The 25,285-nt window shown below is 38.7% G+C and overlaps 1 protein-coding gene and 3 long non-coding RNA genes across 4 annotated transcripts; 1 reads left to right on the top strand and 3 right to left on the bottom strand.

The window, feature by feature from the left end:
* Nucleotides 1-5,473: 5,473 nt before the first annotated feature.
* Nucleotides 5,474-9,943, bottom strand: LOC114823752 (uncharacterized). The gene is made up of 3 exons (XR_003771703.2): nucleotides 7,189-9,943; nucleotides 7,019-7,087; nucleotides 5,474-6,396 (listed from the first exon to the last, which is right to left on the bottom strand). It is a non-coding gene; the product is annotated as an uncharacterized lncRNA (long non-coding RNA).
* A 765-nt stretch (nucleotides 9,944-10,708) lies between these two features.
* On the bottom strand, nucleotides 10,709-12,691 carry LOC139192470 (uncharacterized). Its single transcript, XR_011576646.1, has 4 exons — nucleotides 12,422-12,691; nucleotides 12,252-12,320; nucleotides 11,570-11,631; nucleotides 10,709-10,889 (listed from the first exon to the last, which is right to left on the bottom strand). It is a non-coding gene; the product is annotated as an uncharacterized lncRNA (long non-coding RNA).
* Nucleotides 12,692-13,479: 788 nt separating this feature from the next.
* On the bottom strand, nucleotides 13,480-14,183 carry LOC139189030 (uncharacterized). The gene is made up of 2 exons (XR_011572497.1): nucleotides 14,039-14,183; nucleotides 13,480-13,835 (listed from the first exon to the last, which is right to left on the bottom strand). It is a non-coding gene; the product is annotated as an uncharacterized lncRNA (long non-coding RNA).
* Nucleotides 14,184-18,018: 3,835 nt separating this feature from the next.
* Nucleotides 18,019-20,227, top strand: LOC103406836 (trimethyltridecatetraene synthase-like). Its single transcript, XM_008345818.4, has 2 exons — nucleotides 18,019-19,051; nucleotides 19,223-20,227. Exons 1-2 carry the CDS (start codon nucleotides 18,134-18,136, stop codon nucleotides 19,847-19,849), a joined length of 1,545 nt encoding a protein of 514 aa, XP_008344040.2. The 5' UTR covers nucleotides 18,019-18,133; the 3' UTR covers nucleotides 19,850-20,227.
* The last annotated feature ends 5,058 nt before the right edge of the window (nucleotides 20,228-25,285 follow it).

Raw genomic sequence — 25,285 nt, 5'->3', positions numbered from 1 at the left:
CCACATTTTTACACTAAAAAGTCAATCATGGTACTATTCACTTTACCCTTTATTTTTGTCCTTATCATTAAAACTCAAAGTTTTCAAACCCTTTTCATTAGTTTTCCTTTGTTTTTATTAGGTTGAAGCCCAATTTTATATTTGTTTTATGATGTGTAGAAACGAACTATTACTCGTGCTATGTTTTACAAGTAATTTTCTAAAAATCACCACTAACGCTGTTTAGGCGTTAAGCGACTGGTCATCGTCCCAATTTATCTCTAGGCATTTGAAAATTAAGAAATGACACCTAAATCTTTAGGTTTTTGAAAATTAAGAAATGATGCCTAGGCAGGCAAAGCGTCATTCTAGCTCATCTAGACCAGTCTAGGTCACGATTCTCATTTAGATAGAAGATAAATAACTTTTATTTTACATTTTATTTTTTCAATAAATTGGAAGAAACTTGTTGAATATTTGGTGAACACTCGTTATATGTTTGTTCCCTATGTTTTCATTATGATCTAATACTTTATAATCTATATGTAATTATACTTTGCAATTTTTATATCCAAGTACAATCATGTAATTTTTAATGTAAAAATAGACACTTATTTATATGTTATATATTAAATTTCATTAAAATTATATATAAAAAGCCTAGGTCCCTGCTTAGACGCCTATTCCCATTGCAGGACTATTCCCATTTCCTTCCAACAATAGCGTGTGCATCGCCAATATTTTTTTTCCAATGTTTTCGATGAGGAATTGTTATTTGAGCTTCGGATATTTAAAGTTACTCACATTATATTTTTCATACCATATTTGTATTATATTTCTAATAGAATTAGGGCCCACCAACAATGTAAGTCCCATATTTCTACAAGAGAGATAATACAATTGTGAAATGATTGTATAAAAAATGTAATAAAAAAATATTTTTTAAGGATATATGGATAAAATGTTGATATCGTTGCATCATTACCTTTAATATTTGCCAGTGCAGAGAGCTAGTTATATCTCGGTGCTTGAGTTGACACATTAATCGTTGTGGATTTGGTTCTTAACGGGAGAGGATCCTCTCCAGACCCAAACTCACCGGATCCTCCTTCTTCCTTCTTCTCTGCAGATTTGGTTTCTTCTCCTTCACTTCATCGGAAAACTTGTACACGGCTAGTTTTTTCGAACCACGATCATCGACGACTATTATGATGATGCTGATAACCAGCACCTAGGAGGCCACGAAGCCGACTCCAGGGAAGCACTACGCCAACTCCGGGAAGGCCAACGACGTCGACTTGGCCTTCAAAGAAGATGGATCCGGAGGATCCGGTGGGTTTGGGTCCGGAGAGGATCCTCCCCCGTGCTTAACAATCTTTCGGAGGGGTTTAAGGTTAGTAGGAATCACATCACCTAGCACAAGGGACTTACCTGTACGTACAACGTACTAAGCCTATTGCATGTAGCATTTTTTATTCATTTTATTTGCAGAATTATAATGTAGCATTCATGTTAATATTTTTGTTGTGTTTTGACAATAAAATATGGAAACTATTATCCAAACACTGAAATTTTCATATAAGTATTTTTATTTTTACTATAAAAGATTTAAAGTTTATAATTAAATTTTTGAGGAATGGATGTATGACATCATTTTTTTGCACAATTTTTTGTGTAAGTTTTTGTGGAGCCCACTCTATAATGTATTTTAACGATTCGAACCATCTATCTTTTAGGTATTCTCTAAAATAATATCTTAATAGTTTTTTATTTGTCTAATACTACGGTTGTTCTACAAAACTTGTGTAAAAAAGGTGATATCACACATCTGCTCACACTTCTAAAATGCCAATAATAATTTCTTAAAATATTTAGAAATTTATGAGGAGCAGAGGTGGAGAATGAATCTTTGGCGAGTGGCTTATCCTATATTTGTACCCACCCCCATATCTTTCACTGTTTGCAACGAGATAGATGTGTGAAAAAAAAAGGGTAAAGTACAAAAAACTACCTTAATTATTGTTGTCACGACACTTTCATACCTCATCTTTTTAAAATGACAATGTCATACCTCATCTTACGAATTTGTGTCAATGTCATACCTCCGTCAGTTTTTCTGTTAATTTTTCTGTTAAGTGCTGACGTGGCTAGATACGGGGACCACTCACTAATCCAACTGGATTAAAATATAATTAAATATATATTTTAATGATTAAAAATTAAAAAATTAAAAAAAATATATATTAAATCTCTCTCTCTCTCCCCTATCTCTCTCACCTCTCTCTCTTCTCTGCATCCCCAAAACCCCTTCCCACCCGACCTTCCCCCCGGGACCCCTTCTCACCCGTCCCCCAAGCTTCCTCCACCACCCTCTCTCTCTCTCTCTCCCGTTTCTCTCTTTTCTCTCTCTCTGGATACCCACCTGCATCCCTCAAACCCTTCCCACCCGTCCCCCCCCCAACCTTCCTCCCCTTCCCCCTTTCTTCCCCTCGCTCCCCGTCTTCCCCAGACTCAAAACCAGAACCACCCAACCCAGATCCCACCCAGTTCTCGTCTTCTCCGTCTTCCCCATTCATCTGCTTCACCTTCACACCAGTGGGTATATAAACCCCATCTTCCAAAAACTCCTTCACATTGTAAATCGTAATCAATGTCTGAAACGCACTGGGCACCAAAATTATAGGCACCTTTTCCCCAACTTTACCTCATTTCAAGTGCAATTTGGGCTTCGTATTCGGGTCGTAACCCAATTCATCTCCGAACCCGGTCAAGCCCTTCTCGTCGAAACCCATTAGCCTGCTCTTCACCACTAGCCCGTCTTTCCTCTGCTGTGACTCGATACGTTGTATTTCCTCTTCCCTCTTCTTCGTCGAAGTCAAAACGGCGTAAAAGTTCCTGTCTTTACACTCCAGCAACCCCTCGCGGTCCTTCAACGACCTTTCGCTGGAGCAAATCAAAGACATGTAGTCCACCGGCGTCTCAATTTGAGTGAAAAACCTAGAATCCAAAGCCGCGTAATCGCCGTTGTTGTTGCTGATGTGGTTACCGTAGCTTGCGGAATCAAGGGCGGTAGGGATTTTAGGGTGGTGTATGGCGTTGTTTTGGGGAATGAGGATGAACTTGATGGAGTGGAGTTGGAACTCATCGTTGACCCGGACGATCTTGTCGAGCTCACCGCGGAGATCCAGAGGCATTTCTCGTGGCTCGATGCGGCGTATAATAGGTTGTGGTTGACAGTGAGGCAGGTAATTGAGAGGGAGGGGCGGCAGGTGAGAGAGTGGAGAAGCAGATGTGGGAGACGGAGAGGTTGAGGGGCTCTAGATGGGAGAGTTTTTGGAATGAGAGGTTGCACAGAGAAGATGGGAGCGGGGGGAAGAAAGGGTGAAAGGGATGAAGGTTAGGGGGGACAGGTGGGAAGGGTGAGAAGGTTTTGGGGATGCAGGTGGGTTTCCAGAGAGAGAAGAGAGGTGAGAGAAAGAGGACAGAAAGGGTGGATCCACAATTTTATACAAAAAAATAATTTTATTTTTAATTTTTTAATTTTTAATTATTAAAAATATATTTAATTATATTTTAATCCAATTGGATTAGTGAGTGGTCCCCGTATCTAGCCACGTCAGCACTTAACAGAAAAATTAATAGAAAAACTAACGGATGTATGATATTGGCACAAATATTTAAGATGAGGTATGACATTGTCATTTTAAAAAGATTAGGTATGAAAGTGTTGTGACACCAATAGTTGAGGTAGTTTTTTGTACTTTACCCAAAAAAAAAAAGAGTTTTAAGGAAAAACTTGTGGTACTGTTTATTTTAACGAAAAATCACATTTTTACACTAAAAAGCCACTATTCATTTTAACCTTTATTTTGTCCTTATCATTAAAACTCAAAGTTTTCAAGCCATTTTCATTAGTTTTCAAAAAAATAAAAATAAAAAATGGGAAACACTATCTCTGCAAATATTTTGGAAACACCATCTCTGCAAATATCTCCATTACCACAAGTAGTGTACTTTTAAAAATGAGAAATTAGGTTTACATTCTTTTTTTTACTACTTCATTGATTAAAATCCTATTCATTTTCAGTTTTTGATCAAGGTCCTTGGGTGTTAATAACTCATTAATTATTTGAATAATAAAATATTTTTATTTTTAAATATATTCCTTTAGTGTTAAAAATGTTACAATTAGTATATTTATATTTATGGTTAAAATTTTTATCATATATTTTTATTTTTAGTTTGTACCTATTTTTAATTTTCACCAATTTTGTTTTCATTTTTAATTTGTACCCATATATTAGTTTCTTTTTGTGCCCATATTTTTTAAAGTCTTATTTGTGTTTGTACCCATGTGTATACCGTCACGTGACATTGTATATTTAATCAATGATAGAAAAATTACATATGGTATATTTATGTTTTATGCCTAAACTTCGTATCATATATTTATATTTTTAGTTTGCACCCACTTTTAATTTGAAACATTTTTTTAAATTTCTAGTATTTTATTTTTAGTTTTATTTTGTACCCATATATTATTTTCTTTTAGCGCCTATATTTTTTAAAAATTCATTTGTACTCATAATTTTTTAATCTTTTATCTGTACCCTAATTTATTTATAATGTACCCATTCTTCTTTATTAATGTACCACTTTGTTATATGTGAAATGTACCAATTTTTTTGTAAAATGTACCAATTTTTTAACACTATGGATGCATTCTTTTGCCATTTATTATTTATTATTTTTACATAGTTTTTATCCATTTATTCAATCAAAATGTTTGAATTTTTTTATTGCAACCATTTCTAATAGTTTTATAATGTGAGATTTTAAATTTATAGGATTATAAATCTCATAAAATATCAAACAATTAATGTCAAAATTATAAAAATATAAATATTAATTGTAATATAATGAGGTGTACAAAGTCAAGAGATTTTGGTCAAACGTTGAATACCATTAAGGTTTTAGTCAAAGAATGTTAAGGATTAGGGACCGCATCCAAAGTATCCATTTTAAAAAATTATTTCATGTGGATCTTCTATATCCATTAAACAACATAAACGTTTTAAATGATTTCGCGCGGTTTTAGGGCAAAGTTAAAATTGAAACTAAAATTATTTCAGTTCGGTTCGGTTTTAAGGTAGCAATTGAAATGGAACCAAATCATCTAGTTTTGGTTCGGTTTAGTTTCAAACGGTTGTGGTTTCAGTTTGTGTTTCACTTGTAGGCTCGTTAAAAAAATGACATTAATACAAGTATTCAACAATATCCAAACAAACTCAAAAATTCAAAATCTAGTCATTTACAAACGAAATGATTTATGCCATTAATAATAGGGAGTTTTAACAAAACACTTCCTGACACGCCCCGATCCCGATGTCCTAGGGACAAAGGGATGGTCACGTGCTGCCCGACACCCGAAGGGTGACGAAAGCCATTTATTGAGTGCAAATGCTAACAACAAGGGATAGATAAGACTTATAAATATAAGAGAATAAAGAATATGTATTTAAGGAACGTGTTCAGAGCACACATCTAATCTAGAATATTAAAAGAGTTAATATAAAAATTGAATGAACACAGAAGTGGGTCCTACACCGAGAGGACTCGAAGATACCGATGCGGAAGTGCCTGGATTCCGGGATTGTATGCCTCGATCCTAAATCCTGAAGGGGGCGCAAAACAAACATGAGTGGACCAATTTGATATAAATATAACAAAACAGTTATCAACGTACTAACCCCCAAGTTTTATGAAAACACATATATAATGATAAACATAGGTTTTCCGAAACCTAGCATGATGTGCAGTGTCTCAAATCATAACTTGTATATATAATAATCACTAGTGAATTGTCCGATAACCCCCAGGCCCCATGCCGGCTCCCCGTCTCTGAGCAGACAGTCAGAGGAAAATACACTTCAAGCCCCATGCCGGCTCCCCGTCCCTGTGCTAAATAGCCAGAGGAAACACACTCCAGGCCCTATGCCAACACCAAACCGTCGCCCGGGACGGACCGAAATCTATCCCTACGTCCCGTAGCGGAAAGAACCACTAGGTAAGTACAAAACCATTGAACATACATATATTGAAAAACAACTTCATAGTATAAAGTCATTCATCATCTATACTATAAAGAGGTGTTCGAAACATGTTCTAAATATCATATCGTCATCCATCAGATATTCTATAAGAACACGGGTTATAGGAAAAATAGTAATAATTTAAAGTAGCCTCAATAAGCATGTTATCTCACAAAACGTTTCATAAAACGTAATCATCAAATCATGCTTTTCATGTATGCATTTCTACTATAAAACATGCATTTTAGAAGGGGTCCACTCACAGTACTTAGCCGCCGAAGAGCCATGCAAACTAACGAACAAGAAAACGTCACCAATATTGCCCCTAAGCACATAAAGGGTCCAATTAATAAAACTATATAATAGCAATTGAATTTGGGAAAACGGACTTGGAAACGGATCCATAACGTCGAATTACTCTAAGAAGGGTTTGAATTAAATAAAATAGGGAATTTGGAATTGGACGGGTTTAGGGTTTTAAAGGATTTGGGTTATAAAGGGTTTAGGGTGAAAATGGGTGGTTTGGGCCTAAGCCCAAACACACACACGCACCACACAAACACACACATGCACGGCATGCACATGCATGCAAGCATGCATATACACACACGTACGCATGCACTTAAACACACACACACACACAAACCACAAAGGCCTTAAGGCCTCACACAAGGACCGGGCTTTAAGCCCTTTCACTCAAAACCGGCCCAAGGCCCTTTGGGCTGCTGAAAATAAATAATTAAATAGAATAAAAACGGGCTGGGCTAGGCAGGGAAGGCCCAAAGCCTTGGGTTTTGGTGGGTCGCCGGATCCAATGGGAGAGAAGGCCGGAAATTCGGCCGGAAACCCATCCCACTTTAAACGGCCATAACTTTAACAATACTCAACGAAATCAAGCGAGACAAAAACGAAAGTTATAGCCCTTGAAGAGACGAAGAGAATGGTACCTCACACGACGTCTAACTCGCCGTGGTTTGGCCGGAAAACGCCTCGAAAGCCGTCGGACTCGTCGGAAACTGGGTAAGGTTCAAATGAGTATAACTTTTCCAATACGCAACGAAATTGAGTGAAACAAAAAGGAAAGTTGTACTACTCGACGAGACGAAGAGATTGATACCTTGCACGCCGGCCAACTCGTCTTGGTTGGGCCGGAAATGGCCTCGAAAGGGGAGGTGCTCGCCGGAGCTTACTCCGTGTCGTCGAACTCGCAGGGCAGGGTCCGGGGTTCATTGCGAGCCTCTCTTCGATGGTGACTCGGTCCTAGTGAGTCCAGGGGAAGAGAGAGAGCCGAGAGACAGACAGAAGAAGGAAGAAAAGAAAACAGAAAAGAAGAAGAAGAAAGAAGGGAGTTCACGGGGGAGGGACAGAGAGAGAAGGAAGAGTGACGGGAATGGGGGACACAAAAACAGAAGGTGGGCCCCTTGGGCACACCAATTAAGAATTAAAAACCATTTTTAAATAAAATGGGGGTGAGGTGTTACAATCTACCCCCCTTAAAAGAATTTCGTCCCGAAATTTAAATCACTTGCTAAACTGAAATACTCAAAAATAGTAAGAAGAATATATGTATAAAGAGAAATCAAGTCAAAGTGGGTGCATCAAAGAGAATATGCCACACCGTCTCGAGCGGGTTGCAAAATCCTCTATCATGCCTCTAAACCCTTACTTTCATCCCTATCAGTGTAAAAGTAGAAATATACTTTATAAAAATATTAAGTCGAAAACACATAATAACTTAAGGTCAAAAGTAAGTACATAAAATACGATAACGTCAAAATAGAGATGTAATAACATATAGGTCGAAAACTCGTGCTGAACTTAAAATTGAAAACGAAAAACACTTTCCTCAAAACAATTGAAATGACAAAAACAAATAACTAAAGTAAAGGAAGTTAAAATACTTATACTAAAAACCAAAACTGAAAATGGAAATGGATCTCGCCCAAGAATTCGTAACTTCACGTACTCCGAGAAAAGATGTGTCTTTGGGTCGAGTCCCAAGAATAACGAATCTGTAACAATTGCCGTAGACGGATCTTCCTGCCCACTTGCTTAACGAATCCAACGAATAAGTTATCGATACAACGGTCTGCAGCCCGTGATATCGATCACACATTTGTTGTCTCGATAAGCAAGCAGTAATTTCCTGAGGGTGCACAATTTCACACATCGTAAATTCGATCCTCCGAATACAAGCTCGCACAACTCCTCTATCAACCAATGTTGCATGTAGCAACTCTCGTACCATGCCACAACAAGTGCCATACTCAAACCGAACAAAATAAGAACTGTCGTTGTAAAACTTTATCCATCACCAAGCATCATATCCTCCTCAGTTCTTCCAAATGTGACCAACTACACCAGTGTTTCACCAGTAAAGAACCCATTTGAAAATTGTACCTTGGGATTCAAGAGAAGTGGCTACCATGTTAGTAGTAGACCCAAAAGCTCGAACTAAGCAAGCAGAAAACGAGAAGTCATCTTCCTCAACACGCAGTATCTCTTGGGAACTGTTGTAGTGCTCAATCCACCTCTCCATTTTTGCTTAGTTGCATATTTCTAGTCAACCAAGGTCAAAGTTGGTGGAAAGAAGAACGACTCGCAAATGGTCAACCTAAAAACAAAAGAGAGTACACACATTTCGAGAGAAGTGCAAAGATTATCCGATTTTTGCCTCGACCGTTCTGTAGTGCCATTCCAGAATGCACCAAATAGATTCTCTAGGAGTGTTTTAACAACCACGTACTCATCACAATAAGGTTCAGGAGTGAAGCAATCGAAATATCCGTTGAGACGAACACATAACATCATCAAAAAGGTTTACCAGAGTAAGATATGATGGTTATGAATTGTAGCAAGATAATGAGTGGTGACCATTCAATTCAACATGAAGATAGTGATGCAATCTGCCGATCATCTGCACTGCAATCTTCACCAGTTTCTTACCAACATATAGCTTAAACCTCATACCCACATGGAACTCTTTCTGGTAAGTCTGGTAAGTTTGTCAAAATATTATGCTCCTAACATTCCTATCCAAAACGATAAAAATTGGGCGCACACTTCCGCCGAATCGATCGATCGTGAATTCCTCATTGATTAAGCGAGAAACCATGTCGAGAAGGCTGAAAGAACACTCAAGAATTTGAGGGTCAAAACAAGTCTTTTTGAAGTACAAGATATTTGGATTTGAACGAGAAACCATGCTGAGAACAAACCTTTTTTTTTTTTTCTTTTTTTTTCCACCCGTCGTGTAATGTTCCGGCATGATCCAGTTTTACTTTGAGAAACAAACAAGCGAAGGAAAATGAAGATGCAGAAATAGAAGTCACTGTTTATGATTATTTGGCTAATCATCACAATAAGGTTGATTGGTTTCTTAGCCAAAAGAAAATAGGTCTAAGCTCAAGAATAGATAAGAACTGTTAATAAGATTTGACGAGGCCAAAGACATTTCGCAATTCACAATACTTTGTGAGAGTTGTTTCAAAGTTCAAAAATTAAACATAGAACCTCTGAATCAACAGAATGACGATGAAGAAAGATACGAAGCAGCCCGCGTATGCATGCAGTGACACGATTGGCTACCTTAAAGTGATGCCTCTAAGCAACCAAAGCTCAATGAGTCCAGAGAAGTTTAGAGTAAAGCTCGATCTTCGTACAATGATGAATATGGTAGAGTCTCAAGCCATTACACTGAAAATTACAAGGCTAAACAGTTAACGGACAAGAGCACTGGTCAGTTGGGCTACAAGCAAGAGGTTAAGTTTACCTCTACTGAAAAGTACGAGGACAAGGGGCATTTTACCACTGAGTACCAGACTCAGGTGAAATTCAAGGAATTTGTTTATCCAAACAAGTTTGGATCTTCATCATCCAAATCCAACTACCACATACTAACCGTCGTCACCACTAGCACTTACTTGCTTCTTCAATATGCATTTTGAAAGTTTCGAGTAATTTCTAAAGAGATACGACTCTGCCCGCCATTCCTAAGGAACGCATGTTGCAGAGTACAACACCGCTTCAGAACTCCAGTTGGTCTTAGTCAATTCGTACTGCTAAGATTTTTCTGTTTCCCAAGATTTTGATGCAAAGCCGACTCCGCCCGCAATTCCTAGGGAACGCATGTTGCAGAGTGGCATCGCCATTTCGAATTTACAGCTGGTCTTGACCAAACTTCCTCAATCTGAGATTTCTAAAACCCGTCGTTCCTAAGTAACACCGACTATGCCCGTCATTCCCAGGGAATGCACGTCGTAGAGTATCGATTTGAAGCTGAAAGTCATCCAACAATTCAAACACGTCACCGATGAGGCACAATCCCGACACGAATTCTTGTATATTCAGCCAGAATGTGACAATTCAAACAGAGAAAGATTCGCATAGCTGCGCCGAATGGCACCAAATCCAGAAGTCCTGACATCCAAATGATGTCAAAACCGACACACAACTTTAGTACAAGAAGATCCTAAGTATGCTTTGAACAAACTAGGCTCTGATACCAATCTGATACGCCCCGATCCCGATGTCCTAGGGACAAAGGGATGGTCACGTGCTGGCCGACACCCGAAGGGTGACGAAAGCCATTTATTGAGTGCAAATGCTGACAACAAGGGATAGATAAGACTTATAAATATAAGAGAATAAAGAATATGTATTTAAGGAACGTGTTCAGAGCACACATCTAATCTAGAATATTAAAAGAGTTAATATAAAAATTGAATGAACACAGAAGTGGGTTCTACACCGAGAGGACTCGAAGATACCGATGCGGAAGTGCCTGGATGCCGGGATTGTATGCCTCGATCCTAAATCCTGAAGGGGGCGCAAAACAAACATGAGTGGACCAATTTGATATAAATATAACAAAACAGTTATCAACGTACTAACCCCCAAGTTTTATGAAAACACATATATAATGATAAACATAGGTTTTCCGAAACCTAGCATGATGTGCAGTGTCTCAAATCATAACTTGTATATATAATAATCACTAGTGAATTGTCCAATAACCCCCAGGCCCCATGCCGGCTCCCCGTCTCTGAGCAGACAATCAGAGGAAAATACACTTCAGGCCCCATGCCGGCTCCCCGTCCCTGTGCTAAATAGCCAGAGGAAACACACTCCAGGCCCTATGCCAACACCAAACCGTCGCCCGGGACGGACCGAAATCTATCCCTACGTCCCGTAGCGGAAAGGACCACTAGATAAGTACAAAACCATTGAACATACATATATTGAAAAACAACTTCATAATATAAAGTCATCCATCATCTATACTATAAAGAGGTGTTCGAAACATGTTCTAAATATCATATCGTCATCCATCAGATATTCTATAAGAACACGGGTTATAGGAAAAATAGTAATAATTTAAAGTAGCCTCAATAAGCATGTTATCTCACAAAACGTTTCATAAAACGTAATCATCAAATCATGTTTTTCATGTATGCATTTCTACTATAAAACATGCATTTTAGAAGGGGTCCACTCACAGTACTTAGCCGCCGAAGAGCCATGCAAACTAACGAACAAGAAAACGTCACCAATATTGCCCCTAAGCACATAAAGGGTCCAATTAATAAAACTATATAATAGCAATTGAATTTGGGAAAACGGACTTGGAAACGGATCCAGAACGTCGAATTACTCTAAGAAGGGTTTGAATTAAATAAAATAGGGAATTTGGAATTGGATGGGTTTAGGGTTTTAAAGGATTTGGGTTATAAAGGGTTTAGGGTGAAAATGGGTGGTTTGGGCCTAAGCCCAAACACACACACGCACCACACAAACACACACATGCACGGCATGCACATGCATGCAAGCATGCATATACACACACGTACGCATGCACTTAAACACACACACACACAAACCACAAAGGCCTTAAGGCCTCACACAAGGACCGGGCTTTAAGCCCTTTCACTCAAAACCGGCCCAAGGCCCTTTGGGCTGCTGAAAATAAATAATTAAATAGAATAAAAACGGGCTGGGCTAGGCAGGGAAGGCCCAAAGCCTTGGGTTTTGGTGGGTCGCCGGATCCAATGGGAGAGAAGGCCGGAAATTCGGCCGGAAACCCATCCCACTTTAAACGGCCATAACTTTAACAATACTCAACGAAATCAAGCGAGACAAAAACGAAAGTTATAGCCCTTGAAGAGAAGAAGAGAATGGTACCTCACACGACGTCTAATTCGCCGTGGTTTGGCCGGAAAACGCCTCGAAAGCCGTCGGACTCGCCGGAAACTGGGTAAGGTTCAAATGAGTATAACGTTTCCAATACTGAACGAAATTGAGTGAAACAAAAAGGAAAGTTGTACTACTCGACGAGACGAAGAGATTGATACCTTGCACGCCGGCCAACTCGTCGTGGTTTGGCCGGAAATGGCCTCGAAAGGGGCGGTGCTCGCCAGAGCTTACTCCGTGTCGTCGAACTCGCAGGGCAGGGTCCGGGGTTCGTTGCGAGCCTCTCTTCGATGGTGACTCGGTCCTAGTGAGTCCAGGGGAAGAGAGAGAGCCGAGAGACAGACAGAAGAAGGAAGAAAAGAAAACAGAAAAGAAGAAGAAGAAAGAAGGGAGTTCACGGGGGAGGGACAGAGAGAGAATGAAGAGTGACGGGAATGGGGGGACACAAAAACAGAAGGTGGCCCCTTGGGCACACCAATTAAGAATTAAAAACCATTTTTAAATAAAATGGGGGTGAGGTGTTACACTTCCGATACTGTTTACTTTTAACGAAAAATCACATTTTTATCTTTCTCTAGTACTATTCACTACACCTTTATTTATCTCTTTTCATTAAAACTAAGGATGGTGTAGTCAATTTGAATTTCAGATGATTTTAATAGACTTTTCTAAGTGATAGATTTTAAAGGATTTTAAAAGACTTTACAATTGTACATAGATTTTAACAGATTTATACGGATTTCTCTTATAGATTTCTATAGACTTCTTTTATGGATTTCTTATGATCTTGAAAAAATTGAGAATTGCACACAGAGTCGTCAAATTACTTTTATGAAATTTTACTGCTGAGATTAAACATCCCTCGTCACCTACTTGAACACCAGACGATGCACACAGAAACACTTGCCTCTCGCAGAGAAAAATAGCACAAGTAAAATATTATTTCAAAACACTTGCCTCTCGCGGAGACGAATAGAGCACAAGTAGCAGATTTTTTCAAGAACCTTTTAGAATTGTAACAAAGGTTGTTCTCATCCCAGAGAACAAGGTAGGGAGCTAGGCAGCTTGTCCCCTGCCATATAAGCTGTTTATACCATATTTAAGGCCTCGTATTTAGACCTCGTATAAATACTTGGGGGATTTAAATGTAATTATGTAATAAATATAAATACTTGGGGGATTTAAATGTAATTATGTAATAAAGGAATGGGCAAATATGTAATAAGTGAGGAGTCCTTATTCTATAAAAGCACTCATCACCCTTACAATTAAGAGGATGCCAATTCCTAGGCCCTCTCACCCCCTCTCAAAGCTCTCACTCTCAGAGCTCTCTCTCCCTCAGATAAATACATATTCAATGTGGACGTAGCCCAAACCTTGGGGTGAACCACGATACATCTTGTGTTATTTACATTTCATGCAGATTCACGGTCGAATTTACGTTGTTCCAAGACCTCCGGTTTTGTGCATCAACATTTGGCGCCGTCTGTGGGAAACGACACAAAAAGCTATGTCGGTTATTTCTCATTTTTTCATCTCACACCATGAGATCTCACCACAACCTCCACCGTGAACCTGCAGAGAATGAAAACAAAAAGGATATGAGATCGTGACACAATGCAAGTTAGGCAATGGAGAGAGAGATTATGCTGGGTCAAGGGGAAACATGTGGTTGTTGTTCATGGGCCTGGACAAGGTTGGCAAGAAGATGAAGAATGGACAGAGACAGGGAGCCAAAGGAAATAAACCCTTATACTCGAAATCTCCTTGAAGCTCACCCATGGCGATATCGAATCCAAGATTGAAGATGCCAGAGATATCAGAAACTTGGTCAGAAAGTCTTCACTGTCGTCCTTATCTTCGATGCCTCTCAAATTCGACCCCTCTCAAGTCGTCGATGTCAACGTCCGAGTCACCATAGGCGAGGTCGGTGCCACTAGCTTGCTCGATGCCGGCGGGATTTGGTAGCAACAACACGGGGGTCTCTCTCAGATGCATCAGCTCCAAGCGGGCGGCTGCTTCGGCGTCTCCTTGTTACGAGTACTCAACCGCCGTCGCCAGCAATGGCTCCGTCCTCCTCAAGTCCTCTTCGTCCTCCTTAAAAAAGAACAACTCCGCCTCCGCTGCCATCACAGTAACAACCTCATCACCAAATGGATCACCTGCAGTATCTAGTCTATTTGATGCCTGTTGCACAGTCACAACAATCCTACAATGTCCCTATGCAACCTAACATGGTTGACACGAGCGAAGATGCCTCAAGCCGTTTTACACCCAGATCTTGGTTCTGCCGTTTACAAGAACAATAATATCCCACCCGTTGAGAGGAGGGAGAAAGATGGAGAGAGAGAGAGAGAGCCTGTGAGGGGCATGGAAGGGCTGGCTATGCTGAGACAGCTCATCGGTCAGCTTCAAGAGCTCGTCGGCTCTCACCCATCTCCTCCTCATTACCATTACCATCTTCAACTTCAGTTTCAACCTCCTCCTCTACTCCGCCATCATCACTCTCAACAACCACCGCAGAACTACCACCATCCCCTGCGAGCCCCGCGACATCATGAAGCCTCGAAAAGTATCGCCTGAGATGCAAGCCTTTGTGGGTGCCCCCAAGACTTCTCGCACCTAAGCTCTGAAGCAGATTTGGGCCTACATTAAGCAAAACAATCTTCAGGAATAATGGTGAAGCCGTCGCACCTAATAAAATCCCAGCCTCTGTTTCCGGTCACCTCACCGAAAGTTTCTGGGTCTTCTTCTTGATCAAATGACGAGGAGAGAAAAGCTCAAGGCCTCAAGAATTCAGAGGGAAACACGTGGACATGCTGACGACGTTGCTGTCACTCAAGGATGATGCTGACAGTGAGGGCACCAAGCTCACCGACACTGAGATTAAATATGTTGAATAAGCCATATTTAAAATGTTGCGTGCTGTTGCTGTTTTTGGGTCCACCACCTTCACTGCATACACTTTCAGAGATAGAGACGCATTGGAAAACAAAAGGAAAAGAGAAAAAGAAAAAGAAAAATGAAGAGTGATGGGCACAACCAGGCTGTCCAAGAAAAGCTAGAAGAGTTAGCCCTCCAGTTTCGCCAAGAGACAGAGACAGAGACGCAGTGGAAAACAAAAGGAAAAGAGAAAGAGAAAGCAAAAGCAAGAAATAAACACCTCACCAGAATGATGTGATTTACTTTTCTTGTTTTTGTATGATGTAAATTATTTTTCTTATCTTCCAGAGACATTTGTATAAACCCCATCAGAAGGTAATATGTATAAACCCCATCAGAGGGTAATAATAAAAAATAAATAAAAAATAATAATAAAAAAAATAAAATAAAAAAAAGGGCAAAGCCTAAAACAAATGGGTTGGCATATTGTGGAGGGCGAAAGCCCATAAGCCCGAAATAGCACCAACCAGGTCATCAAAAGTACGCCCAGTACTCCACAATTATTCGGCAACCCGCCACTATTACCACCAACCAGGTGATCAAAAGTACGTCCAGTACTCCACAATTAGTCGGCAACCCGCCGTTATTACCACCAACCAGAGTTGGCAACCCACCACTATTATCGCCAACCAGGTGATCAAATGTACAACCCGTACTCTAATATCATTTGGCAACTAGCCATTCATGCCACCAACCAGGGGATGAAATGTACAACCCGTACTCTCCTTCATGCTACCAACCAGGTGATTAAAAGTACGTACAGTACTCCAAATTATACATGAGCATTACTCATGTCATTCATACATAAACATGCATGAGCATCACTCATGACAATCATACATAAACATTCATAACCATCATTCATGTCAACATTCATGAGCATCACTCATGTTAACATTCATGAACATCACTCATGACAACATCCATAAGCATCACTCATATCAATCAACATAAACATTCATGAGCATCACTCATGTCAATCAGCTTCAAAAGCTTCATTTACAGAGCTCTAGCTTCAAAAGATTCATTTACAAAAGCTCTAGCTTCGAAAGCTTCATTTACAAAGCTCTAGCTCCAAAGCTTCACTTGCAAAGCTTCACCTACAAAGCTCCAGTGCAGGGTATACAAATACCGCATTCGAACAACCGCCACCTCGGCCCATACATGGATTCAATTTGAAGTCTCCAGCCAACATACTCTATTGACCGAAGACTTGGGGGGCTACATTATGTACCATATATTGAGCCTCAATTGTGCCTCATGAAAAATACTTTAGGGACTTAGCCCATTATTTATGTACTGAGTAGCGAGCCCTTATTTTATAAAAGGGACTCCCTTACCACCATTAGAGAGCATCGCCGCCTACTGAGTAACCGCCTCGCTGCGCATCAACTCTAGCCCATCATTTATGTATTGAGGAGCGAGCCCTTATTCTATAAAAGGGACTCCCTCACCTTCAACGCCACAAGCCGAGTCAACCAAAGCAACATAAGCCACGAGCCAAGCAACCTCGCAACATGTGATACTTCAGATTGAGCACCGCCTCACATCGAACATCAGTTCAAGACAACATCTAGTTACTTCGGCTCACACATGAACTGAATTTCAAGTCTCCAGCCAAAAGCCAAAAGACTCTCTTGACTGAAGACTTGAGGGACTACTGTTTATACCATATTTAAGGCCTCGTATTTAGACCTCGTATAAATACTTGGGGGACTTAAATATAATTATGTAATAAAGGAATGGGTAAATATGTAATAAGTGAGGAGTCTTTATTCTATAAAAGGACTCCTCACCCTCACAATTAAGAGGAGGCCAATTCCTAGGCCCTCTCACCCCCTCTCAAAGCTCTCACTCTCAGAGCTCTCTCTCCCTCAGATAAATACATATTCAATGTGGACGTAGCCCAAACCTTGGGGTGAACCACAATACATCTTGTGTTATTTACATTTCATGCAGATTCACAGTCGGATTTACGTTGTTCCAAGACCTCCGATTTTGTGCAACAACATAAGCTAATATGCGTACATTCAACTGTCAAAAGAGAATGAAAAACATAAATGATTTTACAAAATCTCTTATTGCAAAAAGAAGCTCCAGGAAGAAGTTCCAGGTAATAAAGAACTTTACATCAGCAACAAAGGTGTCAACACATATTGCAGAAAGAAGTTCCAGGTAATAAAGGATTTTACAGCAGCAATTGATTTTCAGGGAAAGGAAAAGGGGCGAGCGGGGCATTTTGAGAGAGAAAAGCTATGCTGAGAGAGAAGCTTGAAAAGAAATCCTAGGGGTGGAGGTAAGATTCTTTTGGCCTTTGTTATGCATAAAATTCCTCTCAAATCCTACAAAATCACTTACTTAATGAAATCCTTCAAAATCTATGACATTTTGAATACCTACATATTTGTACATTGGATTTTAAATCCCAATTGACTACACTTGAATTTTAATGCATTCTTTTAAATCATATTAAATCCTACTTTGACTACACCTTGATTTCAAAATCTTTTTAAATCCTCTTTTTAAATCTAATAGACTATCTCATGATTCTAAAGTCTTTTAAAATTATTTCAAATCTTAATTTGACTACATCCCCTAAAGTTTTTTTTTTTTTTTTACTTTTCGTTAGTTTTCCTTTAATAATACTCAATTGATAAAAAAAAATTTGATGATCACAATTCAACTTGAAACAAAGTTCAACATCAAAATTTTTTATGGCATACTTTAGTACAACTCAATTAGATCTTTAATGATTTTTTTTTTTCATCGAAAAATATCTTATACTTGAGAGCTCCATAGATCTTAAGATTATTCTGTGAATCTTCTGCATCCATTAATCAACATAATGTTTTAATTCTGATATCAACTAACCACCTACTACATACTTCACCTATATAAGACCACAACTCTTTGCAGCCACAATCCACACAATGGAGTATTTTTCTTGTGCTGCAATTTTAACCTTGGCATGCCTCGCCACTCTGGCCCTTGTCTCAAAAACCTTGTTTCCCCAACTCAAGAAACAAAAATTTCTACCAGGTCCCAAACCCTGGCCTATTATTGGAAACCTCAACCTCATTGGTCCTCTCCCACATCAATCCCTTCACAAATTATCCCAAATTTATGGACCTATAATGCAACTCAGGTTTGGCTCCCGCCCAGTTGTAGTTGCCTCGTCTCCAGAAATGGCTAAACAATTTTTGAAGACACATGATCATGTGTTTTCCTCTAGGCCTCAAACTGCAGCAGGCAAGTACCTCACCTATGACTACCAAAACGTCACTTGGTCACCTTACGGTCCATATTGGCGTCAAGGCCGGAAAATCTTCCTCTACGAGTTGTTTAGTTCCAAAAGACTAGAGTCCTTTGAGTACATTCGTGCCGACGAAAATCGCGCTTTTACATCGCGACTCTATGCCATCGCCAAGTCAGGTAACCCAATTGTCCTCAAAGAGCATCTGTCACGCCTTAATCTTAGCATTATGAGCAGAACTGTGTTGGGTAAGGATTATTTTAGCGTGGCCGAATACGAGGGCTCTATAATGTCACTCAAGGAATTTCAGGACATGATAGATGAGTTGTTTGTGCTTAATGGGGTGTTTAACATTGGGGATTGGATGCCATGGCTTAATTTCTTGGACTTGCAAGGATACATAAAGCGAATGAAGGCTATGCAGAAAAAAATCAATCGGTTTTATGATTTTGTGCTCAACGAACACAAGGCGCAGAAGGAAGGAGTGGAGGAATTTGTGCCAAAGGACATGGTGGATTTACTACTGCAGCTGGTTGATGGTTCAAATGATCTTGAAGTTAAACTCAACTATGACAGTATCAAGGCATTCACTCAGGTATATATCATATAAGATCCCAAATCTATTCAATTGTTAATATTTGTAAGATATGTACACTTCATACATGCATTCTATACACTTACGTACATATTTATCACGTTTAATATATATTTCTCGTATTTGACTAACCATCTATAAAACATAATTGTTCATTTAAATTTAAACCAGGACTTAATAGCTGGAGGCACTGATACCTCAGCAACAAATTTAGAGTGGGCAATGTCTGAGCTCATAAAACAACCAAACCTCATTAAAAAGGCAACAGAAGAACTGGACAGAGTGATCGGGAGAGAGAGATGGGTAGAAGAGAAAGACCTAGAACAACTTCCTTACATAGATGCGATCATGAAAGAGACAATGAGGAGGCATCCTGCGGTTGTAATTCTGCCACCACATCTCGCCGTTGAAAACTCCAACGTGGCAGGTTACGATGTTTGCAAAGGAACCGTAGTTTTTGTGAACACGTGGAGCATGGGGAGAGACCCTAAACTGTGGGAAGAACCAGAAGAGTTTAGGCCAGAGAGGTTCTTAGGGAATACTGGGATTGATTTGCAAGGACAGAGTTTTGAGTTGCTGCCGTTTGGGTCGGGGAGGAGGATGTGCCCTGGTTATAAGCTAGGGCTGAGGATGATAAGAACTTGTTTGGCTAACATGTTGCATGGGTTTAATTGGAAGTTGCCTGGGAATGTGAAAGTGGAAGATTTGGGTATGGAGGAAGCTTATGGATTGGTCACAACTCGGAAGTTCCCACTTGTTGCTGTTATGGAACCTCGGCTGCCAGTCCATCTTTATTAGGTATATTTGTATTTGGCAAGGTACTCGTATCTTTGTTGGTTAAGAGTGTTCATTTTATTACTTGGGGTTTGGAGCTTGATTTGGACTTTGCACAACTCTGTTGGTAAAGAGTGTTAACCCATCCACTTGCATGAGATAACACTCCTCATTGCTCGCACATTCCCAAAATCATTTGTATCAACAACATAGTTATGTTTAATTCTGAAAGTATCCCTCCTTTATTTATATTACTTGTGTTCTTTTATATTCTTATGAATATTAGTGTAGTGAGTTTGATATGATCCTACACTCCTGCAGTCCTGCTCAATAAAACCGTGTATCAAAGTTTGTCAGAATGTATCAAAGTCTGATCAATAAATTATATTCCCTATTGTCTCATAGTTTACTATAAAGTGGTCGTGCCCGAGTGGTTATCGGGCATGACTAGAAATCTTGTGGGCTTTGCCCGCGCAGGTTCGAATCCAGCCGCGACCCCGTATTTTTGTATTTTTTTCAATGTTTTTTCTTTACATATGATTTCTGCTCCAATTCCATTCCAACGTTGGGAGAAATTAACGTCGACGTGTAAGAATCATAAAAACTTACTTTTGTGTTGCTTGCCCATTTCTTGTTGGTTCTAGGCTCAATGTTGTAGTTTTTGTGGGGTTAATTACCTTTCTAATTAGTTATAATTGCAGCTAAAAAAATAAGGAGAAATGCAGATGTGTGTGATGCGTGTGACATATTTATTGAATGGTGTTAAGTCCGCACAACATTATTTACTTTTGTGTTGCTTGGCCATTTTTTGTTGGTTCTAGGCTAAATGTTGTAGTTTTCGTGGGATTAATTACCTTTCTAATTAGTTATAATTTCAACTAAAAAAATAAAGAGAAATGTGTATACGAGATATTTATTCTATGATGTTAAATCCGCACAATGTTATTTTCTTCGTAATATAAATGATTGTCAATACCAGCCAAAAACGAATTATTGTGATAAATAGTCCGTAGTCGTACGAATTATTGTGATAAATAGTCCGTAGTCGTATGGACTTTAGTCCCCTTCAATTATCTCTCTGGCACAATTGCGTTTCATGTTGCAAACTAGGCCACGATGTCAACTATATATGAAAGTTTTTGGATCGTCCTTTTTTTGTTCTTTTTTTCCGACGATTGGATCGTAAATTTAAAGCCACACATATAGCCGGAGGCACGGAGACTGTACAGTGACTACTGAACAAGCGAAACAACCACAGCTCATCGAAGAAAGAGCCTGCAGTACAATGATAATGATTGGGAGAGATGGGTGGAAGAAAAAGACTAGCCACGTGACCAACATATATAGGCCCCCTATGTGGAATTGATAAGGAGTACAGTTGTTAGAGTAAAATTGGTAATTTCTAAACAAAACATCATAGTATGCAATATCTTAAGCTAATACATGTTTTTTTTTGTAATTATTTTAGTTTAAATTTGTCTCTCGTGCTCTCGATTAGTAAAATAACAAACATTTCAGAAGCATCCATTCAGGTAACATATGCATTCTTGTAGTTAGGCTTAACTACAATATGTTAGATCAATCAACTTGGCATGATTATTGTTACGGTGTTATGTCTACAGAGAAAAGAGTATACTTGGGTTTATTTACATGATACTAGGTTTTAATCAAAGCCCATGAATTTAAGTGTGAACAAAACCTTAGCATATACAACCGGATGAGTCACTTGATAATTTAGTTTTATGCCTTGTCTCAACACCTTCAAATGTTTTTGTTTTTATTTTTATCTCATCTATTTAGAGTTTTAAGTCATTTTGAAGTCTCCTACTGCAGCTTATATATAGATGGGATTACATTAGGGTTTCGCTTGCTGTTGCCGCATGTTATTGATATAGGGGTCTAGGTTAAAAACAAGTTGTGGTTGCTGCCATTGCGTTTTCGTGAAAGTGAAAAGAATGCTGCTGCTATATGAGAATAAGTTTTTTTAGTCTTGGATTGCTGCTGCACTTTGATTGTTTAAGTCATATATATATAATAGTCTACAACAACTACATGCATTATATAGATCCATTACTTGCTGCATGTATTAGAATACATATATATTCTTATATATTGCTGCATGCTCTGTAGGTATGTATTGTAGTTTGCATTTGATGCAGCACCGTGCACTGAAAGCATCGTCATTCATATATATAACAGCAGAAAGTTTGTTTTCCATGTCGGTCAGCAGCCTGTGTTTCTAAAAGAAAATTCATATTTTTCCCTTGATGTTTATGGTAGAAAAATCAGTTTGTATCCACGTGTTTTTTCTTTTAAAGAAAAATTTAGTTTTGTTCACTGATTTTTCATTGTGCTTTAATCGAAATCAATTATGAAAATGTGCCTTGTGATTTTCATAATTGGTTGATTTTCAAAAATCATTTCATTTCATATATTCTGCATGATCGCGTTAGTATCTTGTAAAGTTCGAGGAGACAGTGATTGACGGCCACGTTAGTGTCGTGCACTTTCACTTGAAGGCTAAAGAGATATCGAGTAGCAAAGTATGGAGACAAAACTGCCTACTAGTATGTGTGTCTAGTTGATGAGTTTTGTAAGTCTTTCTGTACTCATTTCTCTTAGTATTTATCTTTTTAACTGCACATGTGTAGGATGTAAAGTTCTAGTGAATGACAATGAGTGTTAGTTGATATTACTTAGATGACAGCTAGCTTGGTTCTCAAGTTATCTGTGATGCAAGTGGTATAGTTAGTCTCTACTTCGTAAGGGTTATGGAGTCTTAACACCATGCAGTTAACTTAAAAGCGATCCCGATAAGGATTGAATACAAAGATGTTGAATCATGATAGGACTCATTCATTCTTAAGGCGATAAGGGTGCACTACTGGTAATAGGCTGGTGGTGCAACCCTAGTAGTATATATATGAAGTTATAGTCCCTGCTCCCATACGTAAAAAACCCTAAATATTGATGAAACATATTCACACAGTAAGGGAGCTATTGAGTAGTGGGAGTAGAAGACTGACTTGCGTTACAATCATGGCATCAAATACAAGTAGGTGTTCCTGCAATTAATTTTTGATATACACTACTAGATATTTTGTACGAGTTAGTTGTATTGTAACCCTAGTACCTAGTTGTTGTAGTTTTGGCTTATGAGTTTTATAGAACTGCTTCCATAGGATAATTTGATATGTGATGTGAATGTGGAATTAATTTGAGAATTAAAAATTATATTGAAAATTGAATTGGATTTTTAAATTGGAACCTATTCACCCCCTCTAGGCTAAACTAGTATCATTCTAGAACTTTCAACAGTCACTCGAGACCCCTCCGAGTAGTGCTTGAACTCTCTCGAGACCCCTTCAAGTAGTGATTGAGCCCTCTCGAGACCCATCGAGTGATTGTAATTCCTAAAAGTATGAAAAAGGAAAGGACTAGAAATATCTAACGTGCATATATATGCTCAAAATTTGGCTATAGTTTTCAAAACCCTAGCTGCATACAGCTTTGGGTAGCATGTTACATGAATTCAAGTACTGGAAATATTGACTCATCATGATATTTTGTAATTCAAAGAGCCTCATTGTTATGAACATACTAGGGTTGAGTAGGTATGAACTTGTTACACTTTACCTCGATCTAGGTTAGAAAACTAGCAAGCTAGGGTTTATGCAGCTTTTACGAATTACTAAGTTTCTGGTAAATAAATTTTAGCTAGGCATCCATGGATGATTAGGGTTAGGATTCATCACCTAGTTCTGCATCAAAATTTCCAACTATTTAAAAACCCCTATCTTATCTTTATATAACAACTCAATGGCTACAATTTTATGATGCTTTTAAATTAGATGATGGGTTTTGTACCCACCTGAATGTCTGCAGGTTCCAACAACAGAGGACTCAAAGTTGACATTCAAAAATTCCAACTATTTAAAAACCCTAAACCCTGCATTCATGTAAGCATATCATGAAGATTTGCAAATGTTGGGTTGGCGAGGAAGTTGCAGAGCTGGATTATCTGGTGACTCGTATACTATTTATATCTAATTTTTCTTTCACATAACGACGTCGGTGTCTTAGCTGTTGTGTTTTGTTTGTTAATGAAACACAGAAGAAAACAAACTTTTAGTGGATTTTTTTATTGAAAAGGAATTATTCATGTCGGTATTTGGTACAAGAATAAGCATCAAATAATTAGAAAATGGGTTATGGACTTGGTGGTAATCAACAGCAAAATCAAGGAAATGACAGTTACAACACCACCAAAAGGTTAGTGATTTCCCACTTTTACTTATTTAATTTGCTAATATTGGAGAGAATTAAAACATGTTTGGAAGTGTTTTTCAAGTGCTTTTGCACTTGAAGGGCGAGTTTACTAATCCGTAATTAGATTGAGAGAAATTGGATTGAGGAGGAATTAAAATGAGGTGGAATCAGAATCAGATTTATGAAGTTGTTACTAAAACTGTCTGGAATTGGAATAGGAATGATGTTGAGTCCAGATAAATTGTTTACTAATTCACTTCAATCGGAATTAAAACTAATTTAATTACTAAATTGCCCTTATATAAATAAATTATTTTCATACTAATTAATTAAATTAAATTTATATAATAAAATTCATCTATATCTTAATTAAATTAAATTTCTTAATCAGATTCCCTTCTCCACCCACCCTTGCCTTTCCAAACATACCAATTATCCACCCCCTTATGCCTCCATAGCCCACCCTGCCTTTCCTTGCATTGCCCTTCACCCCTGCCTTTCCTTGTCCAATTGCACTGCGGTCTCGTTGCCGTTTCATAACCCAACTATCTTCTTTCATGGTCCGCACCGCACATAATCCCAACTATCTTCAGCTTCCCCCTCTTATTTTTCCATCTTTTTCTCATCTCCCTCCTCTTTCCAGCCACACAGCCACTATAGTAGTGGATCCACCATCACTGTACCACCACTGCAGCTTCAATTCTAGGTGTTAGAGTGTCGTTCAATTGGCAGATACGACACCGAACGAGTTTCAAATCCGTTCTTCGCCAACGACAACCCATTCCACCAACTCAATCTTCGAAGCCCATCCATCCAGGGGGTAGTTTGGGTATAAAAGTTGGATTCCTGGAAGAGCCTTCTCCCTGGAATCCAAATACCACCTCCATCTAGGGGATCCGATTCCAAGAGATTTAGGGATCCAACTCCTGATTTTAAATGGACCCCATCTTGTTTTTCATTCTGGAAATGTTAGTAAACGGCTTGAATGCCTGAAAAAAAATGAAATTCCGTTTCTTGCCATTCCGTTCCGATTTGGTAAACATGCCAGAAATGTATTTTTTAAGAAATATCAGTTATGTGTTTCTTGTAAAAACCTTTTCAAGTGTTTTTCCAAGATTATTTGCATTTTTACCAAGAATAGGTACCAGAAACACTTTCGTCAAAAATGTTTTTTGTCATTTTAAAATCAAT

The sequence above is a fragment of the Malus domestica genome, chromosome 02, assembly GCF_042453785.1.
Source record: "Malus domestica chromosome 02, GDT2T_hap1".
NCBI lineage: Eukaryota > Viridiplantae > Streptophyta > Magnoliopsida > Rosales > Rosaceae > Malus > Malus domestica.
This window is presented reverse-complemented; position numbering and strand designations above follow the sequence as displayed.